The sequence below is a fragment of the Balaenoptera acutorostrata genome, chromosome 16, assembly GCF_949987535.1.
Source record: "Balaenoptera acutorostrata chromosome 16, mBalAcu1.1, whole genome shotgun sequence".
NCBI classification, from domain to species: Eukaryota; Metazoa; Chordata; class Mammalia; order Artiodactyla; family Balaenopteridae; genus Balaenoptera; species Balaenoptera acutorostrata.
The window spans coordinates 32,927,777-32,952,060 of record NC_080079.1 but is presented as its reverse complement, the minus strand read 5'-3'; the positions used below and the strand labels follow the sequence as shown (position 1 = coordinate 32,952,060).

Here is a 24,284-nt window from a genome sequence, read left to right as displayed (position 1 = left end):
TCCCGTGTCATGGCATGGGAGATTCATCTGGGCTCAAGGCCCAGCTCCATCCTTACAAATGTCACAGGAAAATTAACTTCTATAAGCTTCGGTTTCTTCAACTGTAAAATGGACACATGAATTACCTTTTTTAGAATTACCAGAAAAATCAGAAACACAAATTGCCTTAAGCGCAACCTGAGAATAAAGTCTCAAAAATTACCTCTGGGGGAAGGAAGGAAGGAAGGAAGGAAGGGAGGGAGGGAAGGAGGGAGGGAGGGAGGGAGGAAAGGAAAGAAAAGAAAGATATCTTCGGGAGATTTATCTGAGTCCTGAAAAGAAGCTCTTCCTCCAATTCCCCAACCTAATGGCAGGCATTAGTCACATACCTGGGGTAGACAGTCAGGGCGAGATTCAAAGATGACCAGTAGAACTCCAATTGGGACAGTCACTTGTTCGAGCTCCAAGTCTTTGGCAATTCGGGTCCGGCGCAAAACCCGCCCCACGCTGTCCTGTGAGGAGGCTGCGATCTGCCGCAGACCGATAGCCAGGCTGTTCAGTTTAGACGTGGAGAGGCTCAAACGTTTCAGCAGAGGAGCTGCGAGTCTCCCTGAAGAGGTGTGAAGAGCACATGATGAAGCAGTAGACCTGGGCAGGCTATGGCTGTTTTCCTGAACACATGGCACTGTGTTAGGAACAGACATGGAACTCAGGGGGTCTCAGGTAGACAAGGACATGTCATTTACACAGCTTTTCTGGGAGGAGCAGTTGGGGCAGTATACATCATCATGTAAAGGTGTGGACACCCACACCCTTGGTGCCAGCAATTTCAGTTCCAGGAATTTATCATTTGCATCAGCAAACCTGCATGTAGTGAGGATACTTATCACAGCATTTTTATTATAGTGGGAAACTGGATTCTACCTATAGATTCAGCCAATGGGCTACAATGCAGTTACTATAAATAAATATCTATATTTACTGATATGGAAAGCTGTCCAGGATGTAGTTTGTGAAGAAGGCAAACTATAAAACAGCATGTATGACGTCACCCTAGTTATCACACATTGCACATACATGTGCAGAGAGATGTCGGAAAGCATCAAGAACAGTGATGATCTCTGCCTATCTTTCTGCGTTATTTTAATTTTTTATAACGAGTGAATTACTTTTATAAGCAGAAGTAATAAAGATGTTTTCTTTTGAAATAAAAACTTAAATAGAATTATAGTAAGTTCATATACAGAATTTTCTTTAAATTTGCATATAACAGCATGCACAGTGTGATTATCTCTCTCTCCACACACACAAAGACACACATACTCAGGAAAACCATTTGCAATCACGTGTCACAAATCATTACTATGGTTAATGTTGAATGATATTATGAAAAATTTCCCCTTCTTTTTTAGTCACAACCACCAATACAAAATTATAAAAAGACTTCTACTTTGGAGGGGAGGAGCCAACCTTATATTAAGAAAAAAAAATGAAACCATAATTTTATCAACCAATTACATCAATTTAATTAATTTTCTTCACTTCTCCCCATGCAGTAAAAATTGTTTTAATTGTAGTGCATATTAAATATTATACTCTAGTTTTTCACCTCATAATGCACGTACATTTTCCATGTTGCCAAAATTATTTTAATTACTACTAAATATTCTATTGAGTTGATACAGTTCAATGTACATGACTGTACCTATGTTATTAGACACTCAGGTTGTTTCCAGTTTTCAATGGTATAAATAATCCTGCTCTAAGAAACTTTATATACAGAGCTATTTTTTCCTCTTGCAACCTTTTCTTAGGGATAAATTTCCTGAAATGGGCTCACGGACTCAAAGGTGATTACCATGCTCGTGTATACCTGAGACTTTGTTCTTAAGCCATGTGTGTCCTTGCTGATTTCCAGAGAGAGATAACTGGGATCAGAAGTCAGAGTTCTACCAACAACTCGGTGGGTGACCTTGAGCAGCAGCTTTAACTTCTGTGGGTCTTAATTCTTTTAACTTAAAGAATTGGATAAGATGTCAATAAAGATTTCTTCCATTTATTTAAATTTTTTATGGCTTTCCAATACTGCAAAAATTCAAAAGACCAGATGTAAAGTCTAAAGAAAGTTCCAAAGTCATGGCTCAAAAACGTTTTAAGGAATGAAAATAATGTTGATGAGCCCTGCAAGGTTTCTTTAAAGGGAACACCACTAATTTGGATGTTCAATTTGAGGCACATTTATTCACAAGAAAAGGAAATTAAAAATCCCGTAAAATCAACCCCCATTATTTTAGGGTGGAAAAGACAGAGAATTAAGAAAAGGAGAGAAAGATGAGGGCCTACCTGACTCCACATATTTAGCTGTCTTCAATGCGAGTTCAGCCATCTCACTTACGCTACCATTAGCACCTCAAGGGCATTTCTGGATGGCAGACTACAGGCTGATTAAGGAACTAGGAGATAAGCTATCTTTCAACACAGGCTGCACAAACTATTTCCACAACTATTTTATATGCACTGTCCATCTGGGTTTCGTTCCCAGATCTGCCACTGGCTGTATGGTTTTAGGCATGTAACAACTTCTCTCCGCTTTAGTTTTCTCCTCTGTAAAATAGGGATAATAAATAGTAGCTACCTTATAGGTACCATGTTCTAAAGAGAAAATCAGATCCTGCCTGTTAATCCCTTAGCATAATGCCCAGAAACACAGAAAGGCCTCAGTAAATGTTAGCTGCTATTAGTTTAGTGTCTAAAATAGTGAGGTCCTCAATCTTTTTCTTTTTTGTCTTGAAATTGCCACAGTAGCCATGGCTTGTGACTGTGGGGAATGGAAGGAAAAAGCCCCTCATTGGGTGGGGGGTGGGTAGGCGTTGTATGGAACACCTGAGAAAAGGGGTGGAGGTAGTATGTGTACTTTGAAAACTCCCAACGAACACCAGCCACCAACCCTCAATAAAAATGATGTATACAGGGCTTCCCTGGTGGCGCAGTGGTTGAGAATCTGCCTGCCAATGCAGGGGACACGGGTTCGAGCCCTGGTCTGGGAAGATCCCACATGCCACGGAGCAACTCGGCCCGTGAGCCACAATTACTGAGCCTGTGCGTCTGGAGCCTGTGCTCGGCAACGAGAGGCCGCGATAGTGAGAGGCCCGCGCACTGCGATGAAGAGTGGCCCCCGCACCGCGATGAAGAGTGGCCCCCGCTTGCCACAACTAGAGAAAGCCCTCGCACAGAAATGAAGACCCAACACAGCCATACATACATACATACATACATAAATAAAAAGAATGTAAGCAGACAAGAATATCATTAAAAAAAAAATTAAAAAAAAAATGATGTATACAGTATGTAATTTCTTCCATAACCATCTTGACTTTAGGCAGACTATGATATAAGAATTATTAGTAAAACAAAGAATAAGACCCAAAATAAATCTCTCTATAACTAAGTTGCCTGGTCTTTACCTTCTGCCTCCTCCAAGTCTTTTTTGTTGGCTAACAGGATCTCATCTCGCTGGTCCGTCAACAGATCAGCCAGATGATGGATAATCTCTGCTCTCTAGGAAAAAAGGTAAAACATTGAAACAAATAAGCAAACATGTTACCCCATAAAGAACGCACACCACACTTTTAAACCTACTCTTCTGAGTGTGCCAGGCCTTGCTCCTAAATCCCAGTCATCAACGACTGAAAACCTCCTTAGTTCACTCATTTGTTTCCCACCACTGCTCCCCTCATTTTTCCTTCCTCTCTCACTACTAACCTCCCCATTTCTTCTCACTTTTCTTCCTCTTTTACCACTCTTGATCATGATGATTAGCAAACCACAGCCTTGTGGTGGGGGAGAGGGCGTGATGAATTATTCAGTTTGTCCATGAGACAGGCGCCAGCACTTTGAATCAGCATGACATACACATCTCACCTATTTAATAGCACCAGCTGTAAAGCTGATTTCCCAGGTAAGTTTTTGCATCTAGTTCTTCTTTTTCTACAATTATTTATTAAAAATGAATTCAGTCAAAGGGGAAAAACCCAGTCCTGGATGCTGGAGGAGACCCCAATCCTTATCTACCTAGATGAGGAAACATGGTAAATCAGAGTAGTGATTACTAAAGGAGTAAAAGAAGTGATTTAATAGAGAGAGAAGCTAGGGTCCTCCTGGGCTTTCCTTTTCCTACTGGTAGCTATTTTAAATTTTCTTCTCCCTTCTCAGGCCAAAGTACTCCCCAGAAGAAACCTATATACATCACTTTCAAATCCAGCCTTAACACCACAACCCTTGGGAAGCCAGCACCCTGCTTCCACCTGACCTTCTCACATTTCATCGTGTCTGCTACTTCAACTGACTGAGTCACTGTGGACAGGGCAGGGCTATGATACGGAGCAGTCTCTGGGACTTCCATCTTCTAGGTAATCTTGGTGATTTGGATGAGGTGGGAAAAGTTGCTTTCCTATATTTCCCTGCCCAGTATGTGGCAGGATTTGGGAGCCTCTCTGGTCTCATGATTTTCATGATACTTTTGATCAAAACATCATAGTGATGCAAAGCTACCTTAGGCTTCAGCCTATAGAAAACAAAAGGGAAAATGAAATTTAGAAAAAGAAAAAAGGCAGAACAAATCTGAATCAGAGTTCTAACTCAGATCTAACTCTACGGGACTCGAGGAATAAAGGGGGAAACAGCAAGCTTGACTGTGCACTAAACCTCACAGTTATGACTCACTCTGAAAACTAACAAAACTATCAGCTAGGGTTATTACCTGCTCAGGTTCCAAAGTGGCCAACAACCTTCCTCCTGATCGAGCCATTTCTCCCTGCTGCTCCACGGTAGGGCCTGCAAGAACATTTGCAAACACCAGCTCACGGTCAGCTCACTGCCCCCTCACTATCCCACACGTGCATGGGCTCCTTGCAGGCACAGAGCACACGCTTAGGGTCTCGGCATGCTTGTTTCACACCCAGAGATCACTCTGACCAATAAACTGGCAGAAGAGCATACCAGATTAACTCAGGCAGAAACACAAGAACCTGTCTGTACTTTTGGTGCAGACAATATGATTTATGTCTTCTAGAGTTCTTCTCAATTCCACTTTGGCTTACATTTTCTAATGTGTTTGCATTTCTGAATGTAGATTATATGGCAGTGCTATCTTTGTGAACACCTGAGAGAGCACATACTATTTCTTATGCATCTTTGTATCTCTAGTGTTCATTAGTATCTGGTATCCAGCATGGGCCTAGCAAATGTTTCTTGAGAAAATGGATGCTTATATTCTTTAACTTAGTGATTTTAGTGAGAACAGGAGGCCTAGTTAGGCAGGTTAGATAAGTTCTACAAAAACAAAGTAGAATCCAATTTTGCAAGCAGTGTTCGAAACTACACCATATTTCATAATGTTAGCACATGAATTTTGTAAGCTCTCCTCCCAGAGGGAGAGCTCAGTCTTCAGCCCCATCTAGGCCATGGAGTTACTAGCAGTCATCCACAGACCATGGGACTCTATGAAGAACTACTTACCTGCAGGCTTTACTTCAGAAAAGAAGGTGCCAACTTTCTTTCCCTCCACAATGTCTGTGATGACATGCCCGGACACCTTCGGGTGGGTCCCATTGGCAATGACCACAGAAGTACCACCTTGCAAAGCCCAGAGGGCTGCTTTCACCTAATGGGAGAAGTTAGATCCATGGATGAGATTCAGACCTTTGTAGGGTCTAGGCCCCTGCACTTTAAACATGCAAAAACATAGAAAATACAATGTGATATTGAGCAATTTAATTATCTGTAGGAAGGTTCTGCACAGCTCAGAAGCTCTCAAGACACGCTCAGCCCATGCACTCTTCCTAACCCAACCCTGGCATGTGTTGTCTAAAGATGAACCAATCTGCCCCTTGTGCTCAGCGTGTTCTCTAAGACTCTCTAGTACTGGGACGCATAACTTCTACATTTGACTTATTGTGCCAGCTTGCAGTGTCCAGTTTGCTGCTTGACGGGAATCTGATCATGAGTACTCTGAGCTTTTGTACCTGCGGTTCTTGTCCTCATCTCTGCCATTGCTACGTGTGATTCTGTACCTAAAGGGTATAACTTCTTAGAACAATTAATGGGAGAGAAGAATTTTTTTTTTTTTTTTTTTAAAGGTCATTTGGGGGATACTTTATTTTTTTTTTTTAATTTATTTATTTATTTTTTAATACTTTATTTATTTTATTTATTTATTTATTTATGACTGTGTTGGGTCTCTTAGTTTTCGTGTGTGGGCTTTCTCTAGTTGCGGCAAGTGGGGGCCACTCTTCATCGCGGTGCGGGGGCCGCTCTTCATCGCGGTGCGCGGGCCTTTTCACTATCGCGGCCCCTCCCGTTGCGGGGCACAGGCTCCAGACGCGCAGGCTCAGTAGTTGTGGCTCACGGGCCCAGTTGCTCCGCGGCATGTGGGATCTTCCCAGACCAGGGCTCGAACCCGTGTCCCCTGCATTGGCAGGCAGATTCCCAGCCACTGCGCCACCAGGGAAGCCCGGGAGAGAAGAATTTTTTAAAGGTTTCATCAAGGAATATTTGAGCTCTAATATTAACACTTAGAGGACTTATGAATTATGAAAAAATATAGACCCTGCCCTTGAGGAGGTTATAATATGAACACACACTTAATATATTAATAAAAGTACATAGAAAGACATGACTAAATATAGGTACACAATATGCATTAAACCTGTATTTAGATATGTGTATCTTTAAGTGTGTATGTGCATCAGCCCTCAATTACAAAAGTAAGAAGGATAAAATACAGTTTGGTTTTTAAATTGTTACAGGCAATAAAGGCACCAGATTCTTACCTTGGCTTCCATGCCACCCATTGCCACTCTGGACTTGGTTCCGAATGTCACGGACTGCTGATCACCGGGATAAAATATATCAATGAGCTTTGCATCATCTGACCCTGGGGGGCTGTCAAAGAGGCCTAAAAAGTGGACAAGAGTCGGTAATGCTGTTTAACAGAAGTGAGCATCCCCCAAGACAGACCTCCACAGGGACCTGCCAACTGTAACTACTCTGTACTCGACTCATCCAGGTAAATTCTGCTATTCCACCAGCTCGAACAAGAAAAGAGGTCAAGGGATTCGTAGAGTCTACCCACACTGAAAACCAGCTCCGGGAGTACGCACCTTACATACTTTGATAACTTTGCCTGATAAATGAATGTTTGTCAGCATCAGAGCACGGCCATATCCCTGGCACAGAATTTACTGGCCCTGCCCACAGTCTACAGGGAAGCTATCCTCACCTTTGCCATTTCTACTATGATGCTGAACCTTAAGGATGCAACTGAAAAAGATGAGTGGCTTTTGCACAAACAGTGCAGCAGCTGTATAGTGTTTAATGTGACTCTTTCCAAGGGCATGACATATGAAACAGGTCCTCATTAACTCTCACAGTACGCTTTGAAACAGTCACATTATACTCCCCACACTATGGGTAAGCCTTTCTGAAGGTTAGGCTGAGTCAGCAGAAGAGCACATGACTCTTGGCTTTCAGTCTGGATATGTCACCACAAAGCCTATGTCCTCTTTATAACTGAGTAGCGTGACATAAAATAAGAGGTACACAAAATGTTACATGCATACCATCCGAGATTAAAAATCCTCACAATTTCACTTCGAAAAAGAATGTGTCTGAGCCTCAGAAGGGGAAAAGAGGGCCTGAGAAAATGGAGTCATGTCAAGGTCTGAGGGGGACACAGACAGGGAGGAACTGCTAGTGGTCAGGAACTGGCTGAAGGACATTTTGGGCAGTGATGCTTTTGGTTTTTAAGTTACTGCTTTTCCTGTGCTAAAATATACCCCTGTGCTCCACCGTTCCAAATCTTTTTTTAAAAAAATTAATTAATTAATTAATTAATTAATTTTTGGCTGTGTTGGGTCTTCGTCGCTGTGCACGAGGTTTCTCTAGTTGCAGTGAGCGGGGGCTACTCTTCGTTGCAGTGCACGGGCTTCTCACTGTCGTGCCTTCTCTTGTTGCAGAGCACGGGCTCTAGGCGCGCAGGCTTCAGTAGTTGTGGCACGTGGGCTCAGTAGTTGTGGCTTGCGGGCTCTAGAGCTCAGGCTCAGTAGTTGTGGCACACTGGCTTAGCTGCTCTGTGGCATGTGGGATCTTCCCAGGCCAGGGCTCGAACCCGTGTCCCCTGCATTGGCAGGCGGCTTCTTAACCACTGCGCCACCAGGGAAGCCCTATTCCAAATCTTTAACACAACGGTGCCATGTGCATCCTCTCTAGGAGAGTAAGTGAATCAGAGCAGTGAGGACATCAGTGTCCAGTGCACAACAAAGTAGTGCAAACCACGAGCAGCAATTACAGGGAGAGAGAAATAACCTCTCACAACCCCTATCCGCCTCAACCCAGCACCCCACAGTTCCCAGGGTCTTCTGCTGGGTTCTTCTCAGAAGGCACTATGCTGTGAGATCATGAGTAGTACCTGACAATTCTCAGGCAAACCCCCAGAGACGCCTAGGAGTTCCTAGCATTCTGATATTCTGCCTCCTCCTCTTCTTCCTTATAGAAGCTCTCAAACCCACCAAAAGCATATTTAAAATTCGGATATTGTTCTAAAAATCAATATTCAGTGGATAACTAATCAGAGTTAAAAGCACAAGCCTGCCAATGACCAGTTTTGGTGTTTGAGGCTGCATTAAAACTAAGGTTTACTAGAGTCTAGTTCAGGTTGGATTTTATATATTGATCTCTCAAACTCATATCCTTTGCCTTGCTAGGCAGTACAGGAGAGAAGACTGTATATTTTTAAACTGAAAAGATTTAGATTCGAAACCAGCCTCTGCCAAGTACTAGCTATGTGACTTTGAATAAACAATTTAACTAATGTGAACTCAATTTTTAATTTCTTCATCTGAATAACAGGCTAACCTACCTACTTTGCAGGGTTGCTACAAGGGTGAATAAATTGACATTTATAAAGCACCTAGCACAGTATTACACATCAGAAGCTGAAAAAAAATCTTGTGACTAACCAAAATGCCTTGTTCTCCAGAGTGGCTTACTCTTACCCCAGCTTAGTTGTTCCAATACTGAGACTTCAAATTTATAGTGAATAAACATGGTACCAAGACTGCATACAGGTAAAGATACTGATCCGTAAGTATGATATCTCTGACCCTCCACGTGTGCAGAAGACAGATCACAGCACTGGTACCTGCCCCTGCCTCCACCAGGCAGCCCCCTGCCCTTCACTTATGCTGCTGAAGCGTAAACTGGGGAACAAGTCCTGCCATGGGTGTGGGTAGGGAACTAAATAGGTTTTTCTGACTTCCCGGGAATGTAATGGGGGACTTTTGGGATCCTGTAGGTTTGGCCTATTTTAGACACATCTACCATGTCTATGGGTCAAAATGTAAAACGGGAACAGCTTAAGAAAGTAAGAAGAGTGAATGGAGAGCCAAGTTGGAGCCAAGAGGGGCCCCTCCACGAAGTAGTGGAAAGCAGAGAGGAAAAGAGTAACACAGAAGAACACAGTGGCCATACAGCCTGGATTTTCTGCAGTGGCTCCAATTTAAAATAATGTGTCTTGTGATTTACATTAAAAACTAAAAGTGATCAAGACCCCAATGAGGTATCACTTCACACCCATTAGGATGGCTATGATCAAAAAGGCAGATACCAAGAGGGAAGTGTTGGTGAGGATGTGGAGAAACTAGAACCCTCATACACTGCTGGGAAAATGTAGAATGGTGCAGTTACTTTGGAAACCAGGCTGGTATTTCTTCAAAAGGCTAAACATATGACCCAGCAATTCTACTCCTAAGTAAAATAAAAAGCATCTTCACACCAATACTTGTGCACAAATGTTCACAGAAGCATTAGTCACAATAGCTTAAAGGTCTATCAGCTGATGAGTAGGTAAATAAAACGTAGTATATCTATATAGTGGAATATTATTTGGCAATAAAAATAAATGAAGTACTAATATGTGCTATAGTATCAATAAACCTTGAAAACATTAAGTGAAAAAAGCCAATCACAAAGGATCACATACTGTATGATCACATTTATATAAAATGTCTAGAACAAGCAAATCAACAGAGACAGAAGGTAGATTAGAGGTTGCCATGGGCTGGAGAGTTTCAGGGGAAGTGAGGAATGATTGCTAATGGGTATGGGTTTCTTGATGGGGTGATAAAAAACGTTCTAAATTGTGGTGAGGGTTGAACAACTGTATGAATACACTAAAAATCACTGAAATATAAATTTTAAATAGGTGAATTATATGCTATGTGAATTGTATCTCCATAAAGCAGTTATAAAAAACAAAATTAAAGTGCCTGGAAATAACAACATTTCAGCATTCAAACTTCATCTCCCAGACCACCCCCACCTTCTTTTGAATCATAAAACCGTTTTTGGACCATATGGCTCAGAAAATAATGGTCCATAGTTAAAAAGATCAGAAGCATTCAAACAAAGAGGGGAACTCATGTGCTCACACATATATTATTTAAAACAAAGACTGGATAAAAAGAAAAGGCATTACTTTTTACCTTCTACATCTGAAAGAACAATTAAGAGGTCAGTCTTCATTTCCACAGCCAGACGGGCAGCCAGGCTATCGTTATCTTTAACACTAATAACCTAAAATGCAGGTAAAAAGTCGTGAGCTTTGCAGTTCAAAAAGAAGTTCATGGAAGTACTCAGCTAGGCTCTGGCAGGAAAAATGAACAACCCTGAGTATGTGCATGACAGCTCTTACAAGCCTTTCAGTTTGCAAAACACCATGCCTACTGGCAACCCCCTTTGCAAGTATGCACGCTTCTATCCACTGACATACACAAGCCATGCTCACAGCACCACCTTAAATCACTATTGCGCCTCACCCAGTTGAACGAAAGCCCCTGTCTTCAGAAGAGCTTATGCAGACACTGCTCCAGGATGCCAGCTTCTCTCCCCATTTCTCCATCTTGTTTATGCCCAATGTCCGGTGTTAGTACATGCAGCATAGCATGGCATTAGTGTCTACAGCATGCTCAACCCTCGGTAATACTTTACCCACATTTACCCCCTGGAGATCACTATTGGGCTCCGCTGGGGGCACAACAGCATCGTTTGTGTTGACAATGGGGACGATGTTCATCCGGAGGAGCTCATGAAGTGTCCCATTGAGGTTCCGGCGCTTCTGCTCATCGTGGAAATCCAAATTGGTCACCAAAATCTATGGGGATGTATGTATATGTATAGCTGATTCACTTTGTTATAAAGCAGAAACACACCATTGTAAAGCAATTATACTCCAAAAAAGATGTTAAAAAAAATAAATAAAAATAAAAGGGTTAAAGAGATTGAAAACGCAGGAGACAGGAAAATGATGAACTTCCGAGGAACAGCATCCAAAGGATGCTAAGAGTAGAGGAGTTAAACTTTAGGTTTCTTGGAGCCTGTACAGTTCAGAATGGAACACACATCTTTGGAGACTCATCCAATTCTTTTGGAGATTGGAAAAAAGTTAGAATCACCTGGAAGATTTATTTTAGGATGCTTAAGACTTCTTGCAAAAGTACTTTAATCCTCAGAGAGCTATGAAATCTCGTCCATTTACAAAATTAAGAAAATGAATGTATCTACTTTAGAGGGATACTGGAGGGAGTAATGACTGCCATAAATTTCTAAAATATCTTTGTATCCCAGCATCTGATCCAAAGTCTGGCCATACATAGTAGGTGCTGAAACACGTGGTGAGCGAGTGAATGAATGGTTACTCTGCCTGGAAAATGTATTAAACCACATGGAATAGGGCCATGTTGTCCCTGTTTCTGCTCTGTGGCCGACCACTGCCGGAGTCAGCAAAGACACGGTCAAGTGGGATGAGTCTGAGAGGTTTACGGAGGTGAGTCTTTTAGTCACAAACTGAAAGCAGGGCTGACATAACTTCGTTCAGGGGACGGGATGCATACAAGCAGGAGAGAAAGATAAAGGGGGGGCGATAGCAAGAAACAAAATGGTAACAAACTCCGAAGCTCAGGAATAAATGTTTCAATGAAGTCCCTGCAATGTTCATGGAAGAGGGTTCTTGCGATGTAGGGCAGCGCTGAAGCAGGAAAAGGCTGGAGGCAGATGGCCAAGAATTCTTGGAAGATACTGAAACAGTCCAAGTGGGAATGGTTAAGCCCTGAACTAGGGTCTGGCTATGGTAACTGAGAAGATGACAGCAGCCTTAATGATATGGAAAATGTGAGCGAAGAAGACAAAATGATAACATTACCAAGGGAAATAATTTACTCACTCATTTGATAAAAAAGTTATTGAGTACCTCTGAAATGCCAGGCCCTGTACTAGCTGTTAGAATGGAGAATAAAAATGTTGATGATTTGGGGAAGATGGAATGGGTTAGATCATGAATGTCTTTTCAGAAAGTTTAGCCCTGTAGGGAAAAGGGCCTGGGACAAAGGTGAATATATAGATCCTGGTTCTGGTGGTGGAAGGTCAAACAATAAAAGTAAACACGTGTGTGTAGAAGAGGCAAGCAGGAGGTATAAAGGTCCAGTGAAAACACTTGTGGCTCCAACAGTTTAACAAACAAGACAAGGGAGACAAGAGACCAGAGAGAAAAAGTATGTGCTTGGAGAAGGGCAATCTGTTAGGATGCACATAAGTTTCATTTCTATGAATTAAAAATAGCTGTTGTCCTTGTTTAAGTCTTTAATCTGACAAACAACTTATGGGAGATTTTCAAAAGCCCCTGATAATGGTCTTCAAAACAAGATTACTAAAGAAAACAAGGAACCACAGGATAAGGTGCAAAGGGTAAAGATTTCTTACAGATCAGATCATGCGGAAGGCAAAGGTGTGGGAGTGAAGGGGCCCCTGGATGAAGGCTTGCTGGAAACTGGAGGGCACAGAGCTTTTTTACATCAATATTAATAAAAACAACGGCTGATGTACAGTATTTTTAATGATACTTTCACTAAAACAAACAAACGAACAAAAAACCTCAAGAAGTATCATACCTGGGAAAAAACAAAACAAAAGCATAGTTCCTGGATCTAAGTTTCCTCACCTGGCTCCATGCACTTTAAAAAAATTAAAGACTAAAACCGTCATTGCACTATGGAGGAAAAAAGAGCTGATAATAAAAGGAGACAAAAATTGAGATTTCCATTGCACTTATGTAACCGAAATAAAAAATCTAAGATTACAGAGAGTGGGGTCCCAGCCACAAGCAAAAGTGTCCAAGTCCATGCCTTTCTGTTTCAGCTCCCTTACTCAAGGACACTCTGGTATAATACCAGAACGTCACTGTGGATAACAACTTAAAAATGATGGAGAGGGACTTCCCTGGTGGCGCAGCAGTTAAGAATCCGCCTGCCAATGCAGGAGACACGGGTTCGAGCCCTGGTCTGGGAAGATCCCACATGCCGTGGAGCAACTAAGCCCGTGCACCACAACTACTGAGCCTGCGCTCTACAGCCCGTGAGCCACAACTACTGAAGCCCGCGCGCCTAGAGCCCGTGCTCCACAACAAGAGAAGCCACCACAATGAGAAGTCCTCACACTGCAAGAAAGAGTAGCCCCCACTCGCTGCAACTTGAGAAAGCTCATGCACAGCAATGAAGACCCAACACAGCCAAAAATAAATAAATAAATAAATAATGATGGAGAAACAGAAAAAGTGATAGGAAATGCAAGAGCCAAACCTGAAATGATGTACACGTAACATCATCTGTGTATAATAACATCTGTATAAATGATAGGATCAGAGGCAGCAAATTTGAAAATAACTTGGGGAGTAAGGTTTTTTCAGTTGTTTTGTGATATTTAGATGTTTCTATTTAGTGAGTAGTTGTATAGCTGATTAAAAACACAACTGAAAAAATTCTGGAAATTTAGGTAAAAAAGAAATAATGTAGAAAGAAGGTTCTAGCACATTCAGGGGGGAACCAGTAAAAATCTTTAAGTTCCATGAGGACTAGAACATGGCTGATTTGTTCACTGCAGTATCCCCAATGTCTAACAGACTCCTTGGTACACATGGTGCTCAATAATTACTTGCTAAATGAATTAAAAACCAACCAACTGGGCTTCCCTGGTGGCGCAGTGGTTAAGAATCCACCTGCCAATGCAGGGGACACAGGTTCGAGCCCTGGTCCAGGAAGACCCCACATGCTGCAGAGCAACTAAGCCCGTGCGCCACTACTGAGCTGAGCCTGTGCTCTAGGGCCCACGAGCTACAACTACTGAAGCCCGCGCGCCTAGAGCCCATGCTCCGCAACAAGGGAAGCCACCTCAATGAGAAGCCCGCACACCGCAATGAAGACCCAACACAGCCAAAAAAAAAAAAAACTAATTAAATTAAAAACAAAAAACAACCAACCACTAGCATTTCCCTTCAACACTTAGTAGATATCTATTATATAAGGCAACCAGGTGCAAAGAGAAACAAGCTAGCTGAAGTCAAAGAAGCCAATGAAATAAAGATATCTTAAACTTTCTATCTTCAGAAGTATCAGTACTTGTAGTAGTCCTAAGAGTTATTTGTATAACAACAAGAACTAACACTTACTGAGAAAGTACTGTGTACCAGACATATTAAATGCTTTTCATATATTTTCTCACTGAGCCCTTCCAAAGACTCTTTGCAATAGGCACTGATGACATCCTCATTTTTTTTTAGAGATTGGAATTTATTCATTTATTTATTTATTTATTTATGGCTGTGTTGGGTCTTCGTTTCTGTGTGAGGGCTTTCTCTAGTTGTGGCAAGCGGGGGCCACTCTTCATCGCGGTGCGCGGGCCTCTCACTATCGCGGCCTCTCTTGTTGCGGAGCACAGGCTCCAGACGTGCAGGCTCAGTAGTTGTGGCTCACGGGCCTAGTTGCTCCGCGGCATGTGGGATCTTCCCAGACCAGGGCTCAAACCCATGTCCCCTGCACTGGCAGGCAGATTCTCAACCACTGCGCCACCAGGGAAGCCCGACATCCTCATTTTTCAGATGAGGAAACTGAGGCACAAAAAGGTTAGACTTAAAAACTTTCTCCAGATCTCCCAACTAGCAAGTGGTGAAGCTGAGACTGCATCCTGGCAGTCTGGCTCCAGAGCCCTTCTCATATCACCGTGCTCCACGGGAATCATCCTCACAGGTCCCACACCCCCCCTTGTGGAGGTCAGCCTCTCACCTGGGCAGCGCAGATGCTGTACTGGGTAAACATGGCTTCATACAAGGCCATCAGCCCACTCTGTCCGGCGGCTGCACAGGCTCGGGCTTCTAAGACTGGAATTGCCTGTAACATGCCAACAGACAAGGTGTGGCTGGGGCGAGGGAAGGAGGCCTGAGGACCCTGTTACAGGGGGTGGGGAAGCCGCACTTACCATCTCCTTCAGCTGGTTCTGCCCCGAGTGTAGGGCCTGCCGCACGCTCTGAGACAGAAGGATCTCATGGCGCAAGCGCTGCTTGCCAAAGGCTACAGCTCCACTAGTCACCAGCATCATCTCTCGGCCTTGATTCTGCAGTACTGACACCTGACATTGAGGAAGGAAAAGGCACAAGTCCTTGTAATCTCTCTTTCCTCTCATCACAAGAGATTCAGGTAGGCTGGACTAATGAGTGGATCCCAAATGCCGGTTTACAGACCAGCACTGGGCTGGCTCTGGAAGAATCACCCAGGTTGTTTGGTAAAAATACAGAGTCCTACATGCTTACTCGAATCTGAAAAGTAGGTGGCAGATAGAAATGAGAAGTTTTTAATAAGGAGATTCTGGTGTGTAGGTAGGTTTGGCAACCACAGGACTTGAAGACATGTGGAGGAGTCTATAATGCGGAAGATCCAGTTGTTTCAGGAAATAAAGCCCAGAATACAAGTCTGGAGCCAGGAATTGCAATATAAACTTAGCAGATGGCTTCTCAAATTCTAAGGCATGACCTGGGGAGACGAAGCTGTTTCCGGGGCATGTCTGATTCTCATGGGTTGCCTCTGGCTAGACCAGGGACAGTGCTGTTCCACCCTGTCTGCCTAGAACCAGTTTTGGTTACTTTGTTTCCCACCTAGGACGGATGCACATGAAAGAATCAAAGATTCAATATTCCTAACCTGTCCATCCCTCCTGATGCTTGAACCTATAACCTAGCTCAGGAACTCGGAGACAGCTATGATGAACCGTGATCTAAAAAAAATAACTTATCATCATAGAAAATTTCATACTTAACCAAAGTGGTAAGACTCGAACTATAAAACCCTATGTACTCATCACACAGCTTCAACAACCACCTCTCATGGCCAATTTCTCACTCTCCAATGTTCCTTTTATAGCTCCACCATTATTTTATTTTATTTATTTTAAAAAAATACTCATTTATTTATGTATTCATTTGGCTGCGCTGGGTCTTAGTTGCGGCACGCGGGATCTTTACTTGAGGCACGCAGGATCTTTACTTGAGGCATGTGAACTCTTAGTTGTGGCACGTGGGATCCAGTTCCCTGACCAGGCACTGAACCTGGGCTCCCTGCATTGGGAGCGCACAGTCTTAGCCATTGGATCACCAGGGAAGTCCCTCCACCATTATTTTAATACAAATCCCAGGCTCCAGACACATTATTTCATTTGTAAATATTTCAGAAAGCAATTGCTAAAACAGAGGGTATATACACACATCCACAAAACCATTATTATCTAAAACATTTCAATAATTTCCTAATATCAAATATCTGGTCAGTGTTCACATTTCCCCAATTTTTTCAGCTTGCTCAAATTAAGGTGAAAATTAAGCCCACACATTGCAATTAGTTGAAGTGTCTCTTAATTCACTTTTTTTTTTACATTTTATTTATTTATTTATTTTATTATTTATCTTTGGCTGTTTTGGGTCTTCGTTGCTGTGCGTGGGCTTTCCCTAGTTGTGACAAGCAGGGGCTGCTCTTCTTTGTGGTACACGGGCTTCTCATTGAGGTGGCTTCTCGTTGCGGAGCACGGGCTCTAGGCGCGCGGGCTTCAGTAGTTGTGGCTTGCGGGCTCTAGAGCATGGGCTCTAGATCGTAGGTTCAGTAGTTGTGGTGCACGGGCTTAGGTGCTCCGCGGCATGTGGGATCTTCCCAGACCAGGGCTCGAACCCGTGTCCCCTGCATTGGCAGGCGGATTCCTAACCACTGAGCCACCAGGGAAGTCCTCTTAATTCACTTTTAATCCATAGGTTCCTCTCTATAATTTTTTCCCTTGTAATTTGTTAAAGAAACTGGGTTATTTGTCCTTTAGGGTTTCTCAGCCTTGACTTTCCTGCTTCTGTCTCTGTGGTATAGTATTGTATTTCTTGCAAACTGCTGTTAGGTAGGAAGGCTTGATTTTTTTTTGTCAAGAACTCTTTACAGGTCATGGTGTCCATCAAGGGGATACATAAGGCCTGACTGTCTTTCTTTTTGTGATGTTAGTAACTGTTGATGATCATCACCAAGACCTATTAATTCATTAGGGGCTATAAAATGCTGATATTCTAATTCATTCATTTCTTCTTTATTTACAGGCTGGAATAATTCCATAAAGGGAAACTTTACTTCATTAAATATTTGGCTACCTTGAGGTATGGTTTGTATATGAAAGGCAGCACAGATATGTGTCTCTTTCCCTTTATTTACCAGTTTCCAAAATGAGTAGGTTCTCTAGAATCATTCAAGATGACCAATGAATTATTTTTTAAGTATAACTGTGATTCATAGATTTAAACATATTTCATGTGTTTAAATTCAGTGCAGTAATTATTGATGTTCAGATATTCCCATCTTTGACCAATGGAAGCCTCTTTAAGTCAGCTCCTGAGTCCATCTAACACGATCAGATGCCTTGGACAAGACAGTTGACTCCATATGTTAGTACTGCACTGATCTAGAAAACCGTTCCTTAAGGTCCAGGGGTGTCCCTAGAAGGAGAGCTGGCAACCTAAGCAAACCATTACCAGGTTCTCCCCACTGTTTTCATCAAGTTTCTCCTTTGCTCAAAATCTTCAATCTTCCTCCTAGACTGAACCCCAAATCCTCTACCTGGTTTCAAAGCCCTGCCTAATAGAATTATACACATTCTCCCTGATGAGATCACCACCACTGCTTTCAAGCTCACCTCCTCTCTGGCCCATAAGCATGCCATACTCATTCCTGCTTTCGTCTCCCACCTGGAAACTACTTGTAGAGCCTCCCCGTCCCCAGAACCATCAGGCTACGCAATTCCAGGGGCACCATTCACAATGTGCACTTAGCAGCATGGAACATTTCCCCTCTGCTGGTGCAAATCCTATCAGTCACAAAGGCCCACCCTGAGTCTCAGCTCTCCTAGGAAGTCCCAAGAATGACCACACTCTCATTTGGCCTTCCCACCTCTGGACCTGTCAGTCACTGTCATTTGTGCCCTCTCATTTGGATATTATCTGCCTTGAACAATCACCTAATTATTTTGGGAGTCCCAGTTCTGGCTCCCCAACGGCAGAGACAACAGTTAGAGGTCTGTTAAGGCCCTCACAATGTAGCCCTTTGATAAATATTTGTTACACTGCATTGATCTGAGGGGCTCAATCTGAAAGGCAGATTTGATAATAATTGCTTAGTACAGAAAATATATGAAGAAAATTCCATCAAATTTCAGGTTAGTAGTTTTCTAATACCAACTCCAGCAAAACTGTTTTTTAAAACTGAAAATACGGCTATGGAAGATAGAGCTGAATTACAGCTAGAATGGAAAAGCTCTAGCTTTATCTCCAGGATACTTGGATGTCTGGTTTTTTTGACTCTTGGTCAGGGGTTGGCAAACTATGGCCTGCAGGTCAAATCTGACCTGTGCCTGTTTTTGAAAATAAAATTTTATCAGAACACAGCCATGCTTGTTCATTTACGTATTGTCTAAGGTTGCTTTTGTGCTACAATGGTAGCTGAGACAGAAACCGTACAGCCTACAGAGACTAACATATTTAGTATCTGGCCTTTTACAGAAAAAGTTTGCTGATCCCTGCTCTTGGAAAAGATAAAGGTAGTGGGATTTGCGATGTGATATTTAAAGTCCAAAACTCCCATGATGACCCCGAAGGTCAGTTTCTTTACTGATAAACTATCAGTGGTCAGCCTGGTTTGACTCCATGGCCAGTGGGGCATAAAGTTCCCACTGAAAACTTCTGCTGTGAGGCCTTCCAAAGCCAAGATTCCTTGCACAGATCTTTCGGTGATTCAGTCTGGGGACAGAGTGTGGTCTCTTTGCAAATAAAAGACCCTGGGGGGTGGGGGATGGGCTTGTGCACAGGATGTCTCTGAGACCCTTAACGCCTGCTTATACTCCCTCTGTGGCCTTGTATCCCTTTGCCTTTAAATGAAAGCCTTATATGGGTATTCTCTGTGGAGTCTGGTGAGTCCTTTCACTAATATCTGAACTTGGGAAATCTTTGCAATGATAGCTCATACTTATTTCAAGATTACTAGGCTAACTAGAAAAGATAAAGCCCAGCAAAACAGGAAAAAAAAAAAAAAAAAAAGCTCAATATTCACACAAGTCCATCTGGGTACTCAACCCTGACTACGTATCAATCACCTGGGGAACTTTAAAAACACAGAGGCTTGAGCCCCATCCCAGAGATACTTATTAAATGGTTGAGTGTGAAGCCCAGGCACCTCCAGGCCTCTCAGGCGATTCTAATGCGCAGCCAGGATTAAGAATCACTGACATACACAGCTCGTTCTCACTAAGAAGCTTGAGGGATGAACTACATGAAATCAACTCCACTCCTTGACACCCCCTCTGCTTGTCCTGGGATGCTGTCTCCCAGTGGCACCTTCATCAGGAAACAAGAGTTTTCAGACTGGGTTGAAATCTATTGTTCTCAAATCAGAATTATTTTTACGAGCTGAGAAACCTGAAATGACAGCTTAAAAAGCAGATTTTGTTTTAGTTCAGCTGAATTTTCCATCTTGGCAATTACCTGCTCAACAATAGATGCCAGGCGCCCCAGTGCCAGGCCACATTCATCCCCTCGGGTCACCACGGCACTTCCGAGTTTCACCACGATTCTCTTGGCATGCTTCAGCTCACTGCGGTGGGCAAAAGACTTGCCATGCATACGACTGAGGGGTACCGTGATAAAGGGGATGTTGCTCCAAGAACGAACATGTCTGATGGCTGAAGGCTGGACACGACCTGCAGCCCCCGAACAAAGTCAAATGCAAGAAAAAAAGGAGAGAAATACACAATATAATTTCTCATTGAAAATATGCATGCAAAATAGTAACCAGTTTGGCCGCCAAAAAATAGCTTTATCATTCTTAACTGCGTAAAACCAGTATATCAAAAGCCACACTGATCTAGCATGTTTTATTCTAGTATTGTGTGGAGTTTGTACCCAGTACACAGGTGACAGGTACACTCAAACACTGCTGGTCAAGAATTTAAATGAAACATTTTCCCCTGAAGACATGTTGGCAAAATATATCAAAAGCCTTAAAAATGTTCACAACTTTGATCCAGCAATTCCATGTTCAGAAATTTATTCTAAAGAACTAATCAGAGATGGAGACAAAGAGATTTATCAGCAGGCTATTCATCAGTATTATTTATAACAGGAAAAACAGAAGCAGAGTAAACGTCCAAAAAAGGGCAGAAAGATTTAAATACTTTTAGAATTTTCAATAACATAGGAAAATGTTCATATGTTAGTTTCACATACGTGTCTAAATGCATAGGAAAAGATAAATAAATAAAAATATTAGTATTTTATCTCATGATGGGGTTATGGGTGATTTATTTTTCTTCTTTATTCTTGTTTTGTTTTCCAAATTTATGCAGTAAAAATGCATTGCTTTCATAATCAGAAAAATATGTGTGCTTTTAAAGAAACCACACCGCTATTAAAAAAAAGTGAGTCTGATTAGCTAAGACAATACAGAACAAAGTAACTGGTATTAAATAATAAAAAATCATAGCTAATCTCCCTACAAATTGCCTGTAACAATGATGAAAGAAACAGGAGCACTTTCTGAAGGGAAGGTAACGTTGGAGTCAGATACTTCTTTGTATCCCTTTAGACATCTGCCCCTAATCAATTCTGTCCTGATTCTTTTTTCTTGTAACACGGAACAAGATTTCTAAGAGGCAAAACAAAAACGAAAACAAAAAAACAAAAGAACCCCCACCACAACAAAAAACCAAACTTGATTAAAAAGCTGAAAATCTAACAGTCATGGCTGAATGTCAGGCACTGAACCTCTTCACCACTGCTGACTGCCTTTCCCCACAACAAGTTCTCTAGGTATCACTACAGACATTAATAAATATTGGAATGTTACTAAAGTAATCATTCCGAGCCATCTTTCAGACTATTCTTCTATAACTGTATTACTACAGAGTAACTTCCTTCACTTGAATCAACCGTTATCACCTCCCTTTATATTTACAGACAGATTTCTCAGAATTTCTCTACCCAGTGCCTCTAACGCCTGACCACTCTGACCCATCTAGCTGTAATCGAGCATCCACTGTCTCTCTCTACGTTACAAAAATGGTGGGTAAAGCAGGCAGAATCCTATTCTCACGGACGAGAAGATCCCTGTGTGTTCTCCTCCCTCTCTGCCTCCTTCACGCACAAACCTGAGAAAGAACATTTTAAATGAAGTCATAAAGAGCCTTTCCTTCTCTCTCTTAAATAACCGTTTCTTTTTTTTTTTTTTTTTTTTAAAGGATTTTCTTATTTATCTATTTATTTATTTATTTTATTTTTGGCTGTGTTGGGTCTTCGGTTCGTGCGAGGGCTTTCTCCAGTTGCGGCAAGCGGGGGCCACTCTTCATCGCGGTGCGGGGACCGCTCTTCATCGCGGTGCGCGGGCCTTTCTCTATCGCGGCCCCTCCCGTCGCGGGGCACAGGCTCCAGACGCGCAGGCTCAGCAATTGTGGCTCACGGGCCCAGCTGCTCCGTGGCATGTGGGATCTTCCCAGACCAGGGCTCGAACCCGTGTCCCCTGCATTAGCAGGCAGATTCTCAACCACTGCGCCACCAGGGAAGCCCCAAATAACCGTTTCTTTAAGTGACCACGTTTCAAGTCTGCTGGAGAAACCAGACAGACGATTTGGGTCTTTTTTAACAACAGGCTTGCAGTCCAGTTCCCGGCAGAGAGCTGCACAGTAAGCCCGTCATCTGGGATAGAACTGGGGCTTGGCACCCCTGCTATAGGCTGCCCTGTTCCTTCTGGGGGAGCCCCAGGGACGAAAGCACCGGTGTGTTGTGAGGGCCGTTCCGTGGAGAGCTCCCTTTCTCCATCAGGCTCATCAGTATAGGTGCCCTGGCCCTGCCTTCAGGAATATTACCCTAAGCAATGCACACACCTAAGTCTACACTTAAAAGTTGTACCCATATAATAGCTCTGGCCTCGCTGACCTGACGGAGGGAGGGGTGGTAGAGGGAGAGACTTACTCCCCTGGAGTTTGGACCTGGGACCATCAGTGGCTGTATGCAGAGCTCAGAGCTGCACCCAAGTATCACGTGTCTCTTTGACAGCTGTCAGAACTAGGCCTGCTGCCTACTTTTCTCTCCTGTGTACTGCAGGGCATGTCCTGGCCTGGCAAAGTGCTGAGCATGAGTGGGCAGCTTGAGAGGGAACCTCAGGGACATAGGTGGTGGCAAGCAGGTCAGTCCTACCAGGCCAGACTAGCATGAATGAAACTCCTGATCCGCAGTCTGTATCAGCAGAGGAGGGTGGCGTGGCTTGGTGCCAGGCAGTCAAGGGTCATTCTGGTGGCAGGCAATTGGGTCACAGCAGATCAGGGCTGATAAGGTTCAATAAGAGGCCACATCTATGAACAAGGTGTGTTTTTTTGGCAGCGTGACATATGGGATCTTAGTTCTCCGACCAGGGATCGAACCCACGCCCCCTGCGTTGGAAGCATGGAGTCGTAACCACTGGACCACCAGGGAAGTCCCTGAACAAGGTTTTAAGCAAGTAAAAGCTCAGTCATATCCAGTGGGTTCTGCACCAAGGAGAGCTCCATGGGGTCCAGGGCTTTTCTGGGTTTCCTATTCAACAATGCTTTCACCCTCCTAGATTGACCCTATCTTTCTTGAGGGCATTTTTCTATGTGCTGCAGTGTATTATACATTTTAGGGTCCATATGAAGGGCTAGAAGGCCTTGATTAGTTAAGAAAAATCCATGGCTTCTGGATAGGTAATCTCTTCCCATCATCTAAGGAAACTTTAGGCTCTAAGTCTCAAAGAAAAGACATCTCCTCCTGTTAAGGATGAGGGGATACCGAGGTATATGTGTATGCAAATGTGTTAGGGGGAGGGGGTTGTCCATATTCCTCAAAAGTGCCATGGGTCACACTCCAAGGGAGGAGAAGCCCTTTAGCTTTTCAGCATCAGAGTCCTAACACTCAGTAATAAATGAGGCTGTGTTCCAGGCCTGAACAGGAAGGAACCCTGACATGGTTTCTATCTCTCTTCCTGGCCTTCCACTTCCCTCTGTTTGTATTTCTATGCTTTTTCACTTTGCCTTTTTAATTTCTTTTCTGCTCTTCTGCTTATCATGGTCAGTGAACGTGGGGTTCCAGAAAAATCTGGATACAAAGAAAAATCTAGGGATAAGATCAGAAAGTGCCTCCTTTTGTGAATGAGTCTAATGAGAATAAACAATAATATCAACAATAAAAATACTGAAGTGAATAGTTACTATATACCAGGAACTGTGTTAACTATTCATGTACCTTATACAGAGGCAGAGGATATATGAAAGGACAAGTGTAGGCTCTGGAGTCAGACTCCCTGGGCTGGAATCTCAACTCCTTCACTTACTTGCTGTTATCTCATTTATCTCATAAGGTTGTTGTGGGGAATGAAATGAGTTAATGCATGAACAAGGATTGGCACAAAGTAAACCCTCAATAAATATTAGCTGCTATTATAAAAAAGTGTTAGCTATGGGCTTCCCTGGTGGCGCAGTGGTTAAGAATCCGCCTGCCAATGCAAGGACACGGGTTCAAGCCCTGGACTGGGAAGATCCAACATGCCGCGGAGCATCTAAGCCCGTGTGCCACAACTACTGAGCCTGTGTGCCACCACTACTGAAGCCCACACGCCTAGAGCCCGTGCTCTGCAACAAGAGAAGCCACCGCAATGAGAAGCCTGTGCATCGCAATGAAGAGTAGCCCCCGCTCACCGCAACTAGAGAAAGCCCACGTGCAGCAAGGAAGACTCAACACAGCCAATAAATAAATAAATTTATTTAAAAAAAAAAGGGTTAGCTATGCCTATCATCATCACTGTCGTTATCATCATCTTCCTGAATTCTCATGAGTTAAGACTCATGAG

The 24,284-nt window shown here is 43.1% G+C and overlaps 1 protein-coding gene across 4 annotated transcripts in view; it reads right to left on the bottom strand.

The window, feature by feature from the left end:
• Positions 1-24,284, bottom strand: part of ALDH18A1 (aldehyde dehydrogenase 18 family member A1) — a 50,865-nt gene that overhangs the window by 14,292 nt on the left and 12,289 nt on the right. Inside the window, exons 3-12 of one of the 4 annotated variants that reach the window (XM_057531174.1) lie at positions 19,913-20,136; positions 15,340-15,489; positions 15,147-15,251; positions 11,036-11,188; positions 10,521-10,611; positions 6,810-6,934; positions 5,497-5,641; positions 4,739-4,812; positions 3,444-3,537; positions 369-589 (exon numbers count right to left, since the gene is read on the bottom strand). In XM_057531174.1, the coding sequence (XP_057387157.1) occupies positions 369-589; positions 3,444-3,537; positions 4,739-4,812; positions 5,497-5,641; positions 6,810-6,934; positions 10,521-10,611; positions 11,036-11,188; positions 15,147-15,251; positions 15,340-15,489; positions 19,913-20,136 (1,382 nt within the window). Of the gene's footprint in view, positions 1-368; positions 590-3,443; positions 3,538-4,738; positions 4,813-5,496; positions 5,642-6,809; positions 6,935-10,520; positions 10,612-11,029; positions 11,189-15,146; positions 15,252-15,339; positions 15,490-19,912; positions 20,137-24,284 lie in introns of all 4 variants that reach the window. The other 3 variants (XM_057531173.1, XM_007187462.3, XM_057531175.1) reach the window with 3 other exon arrangements.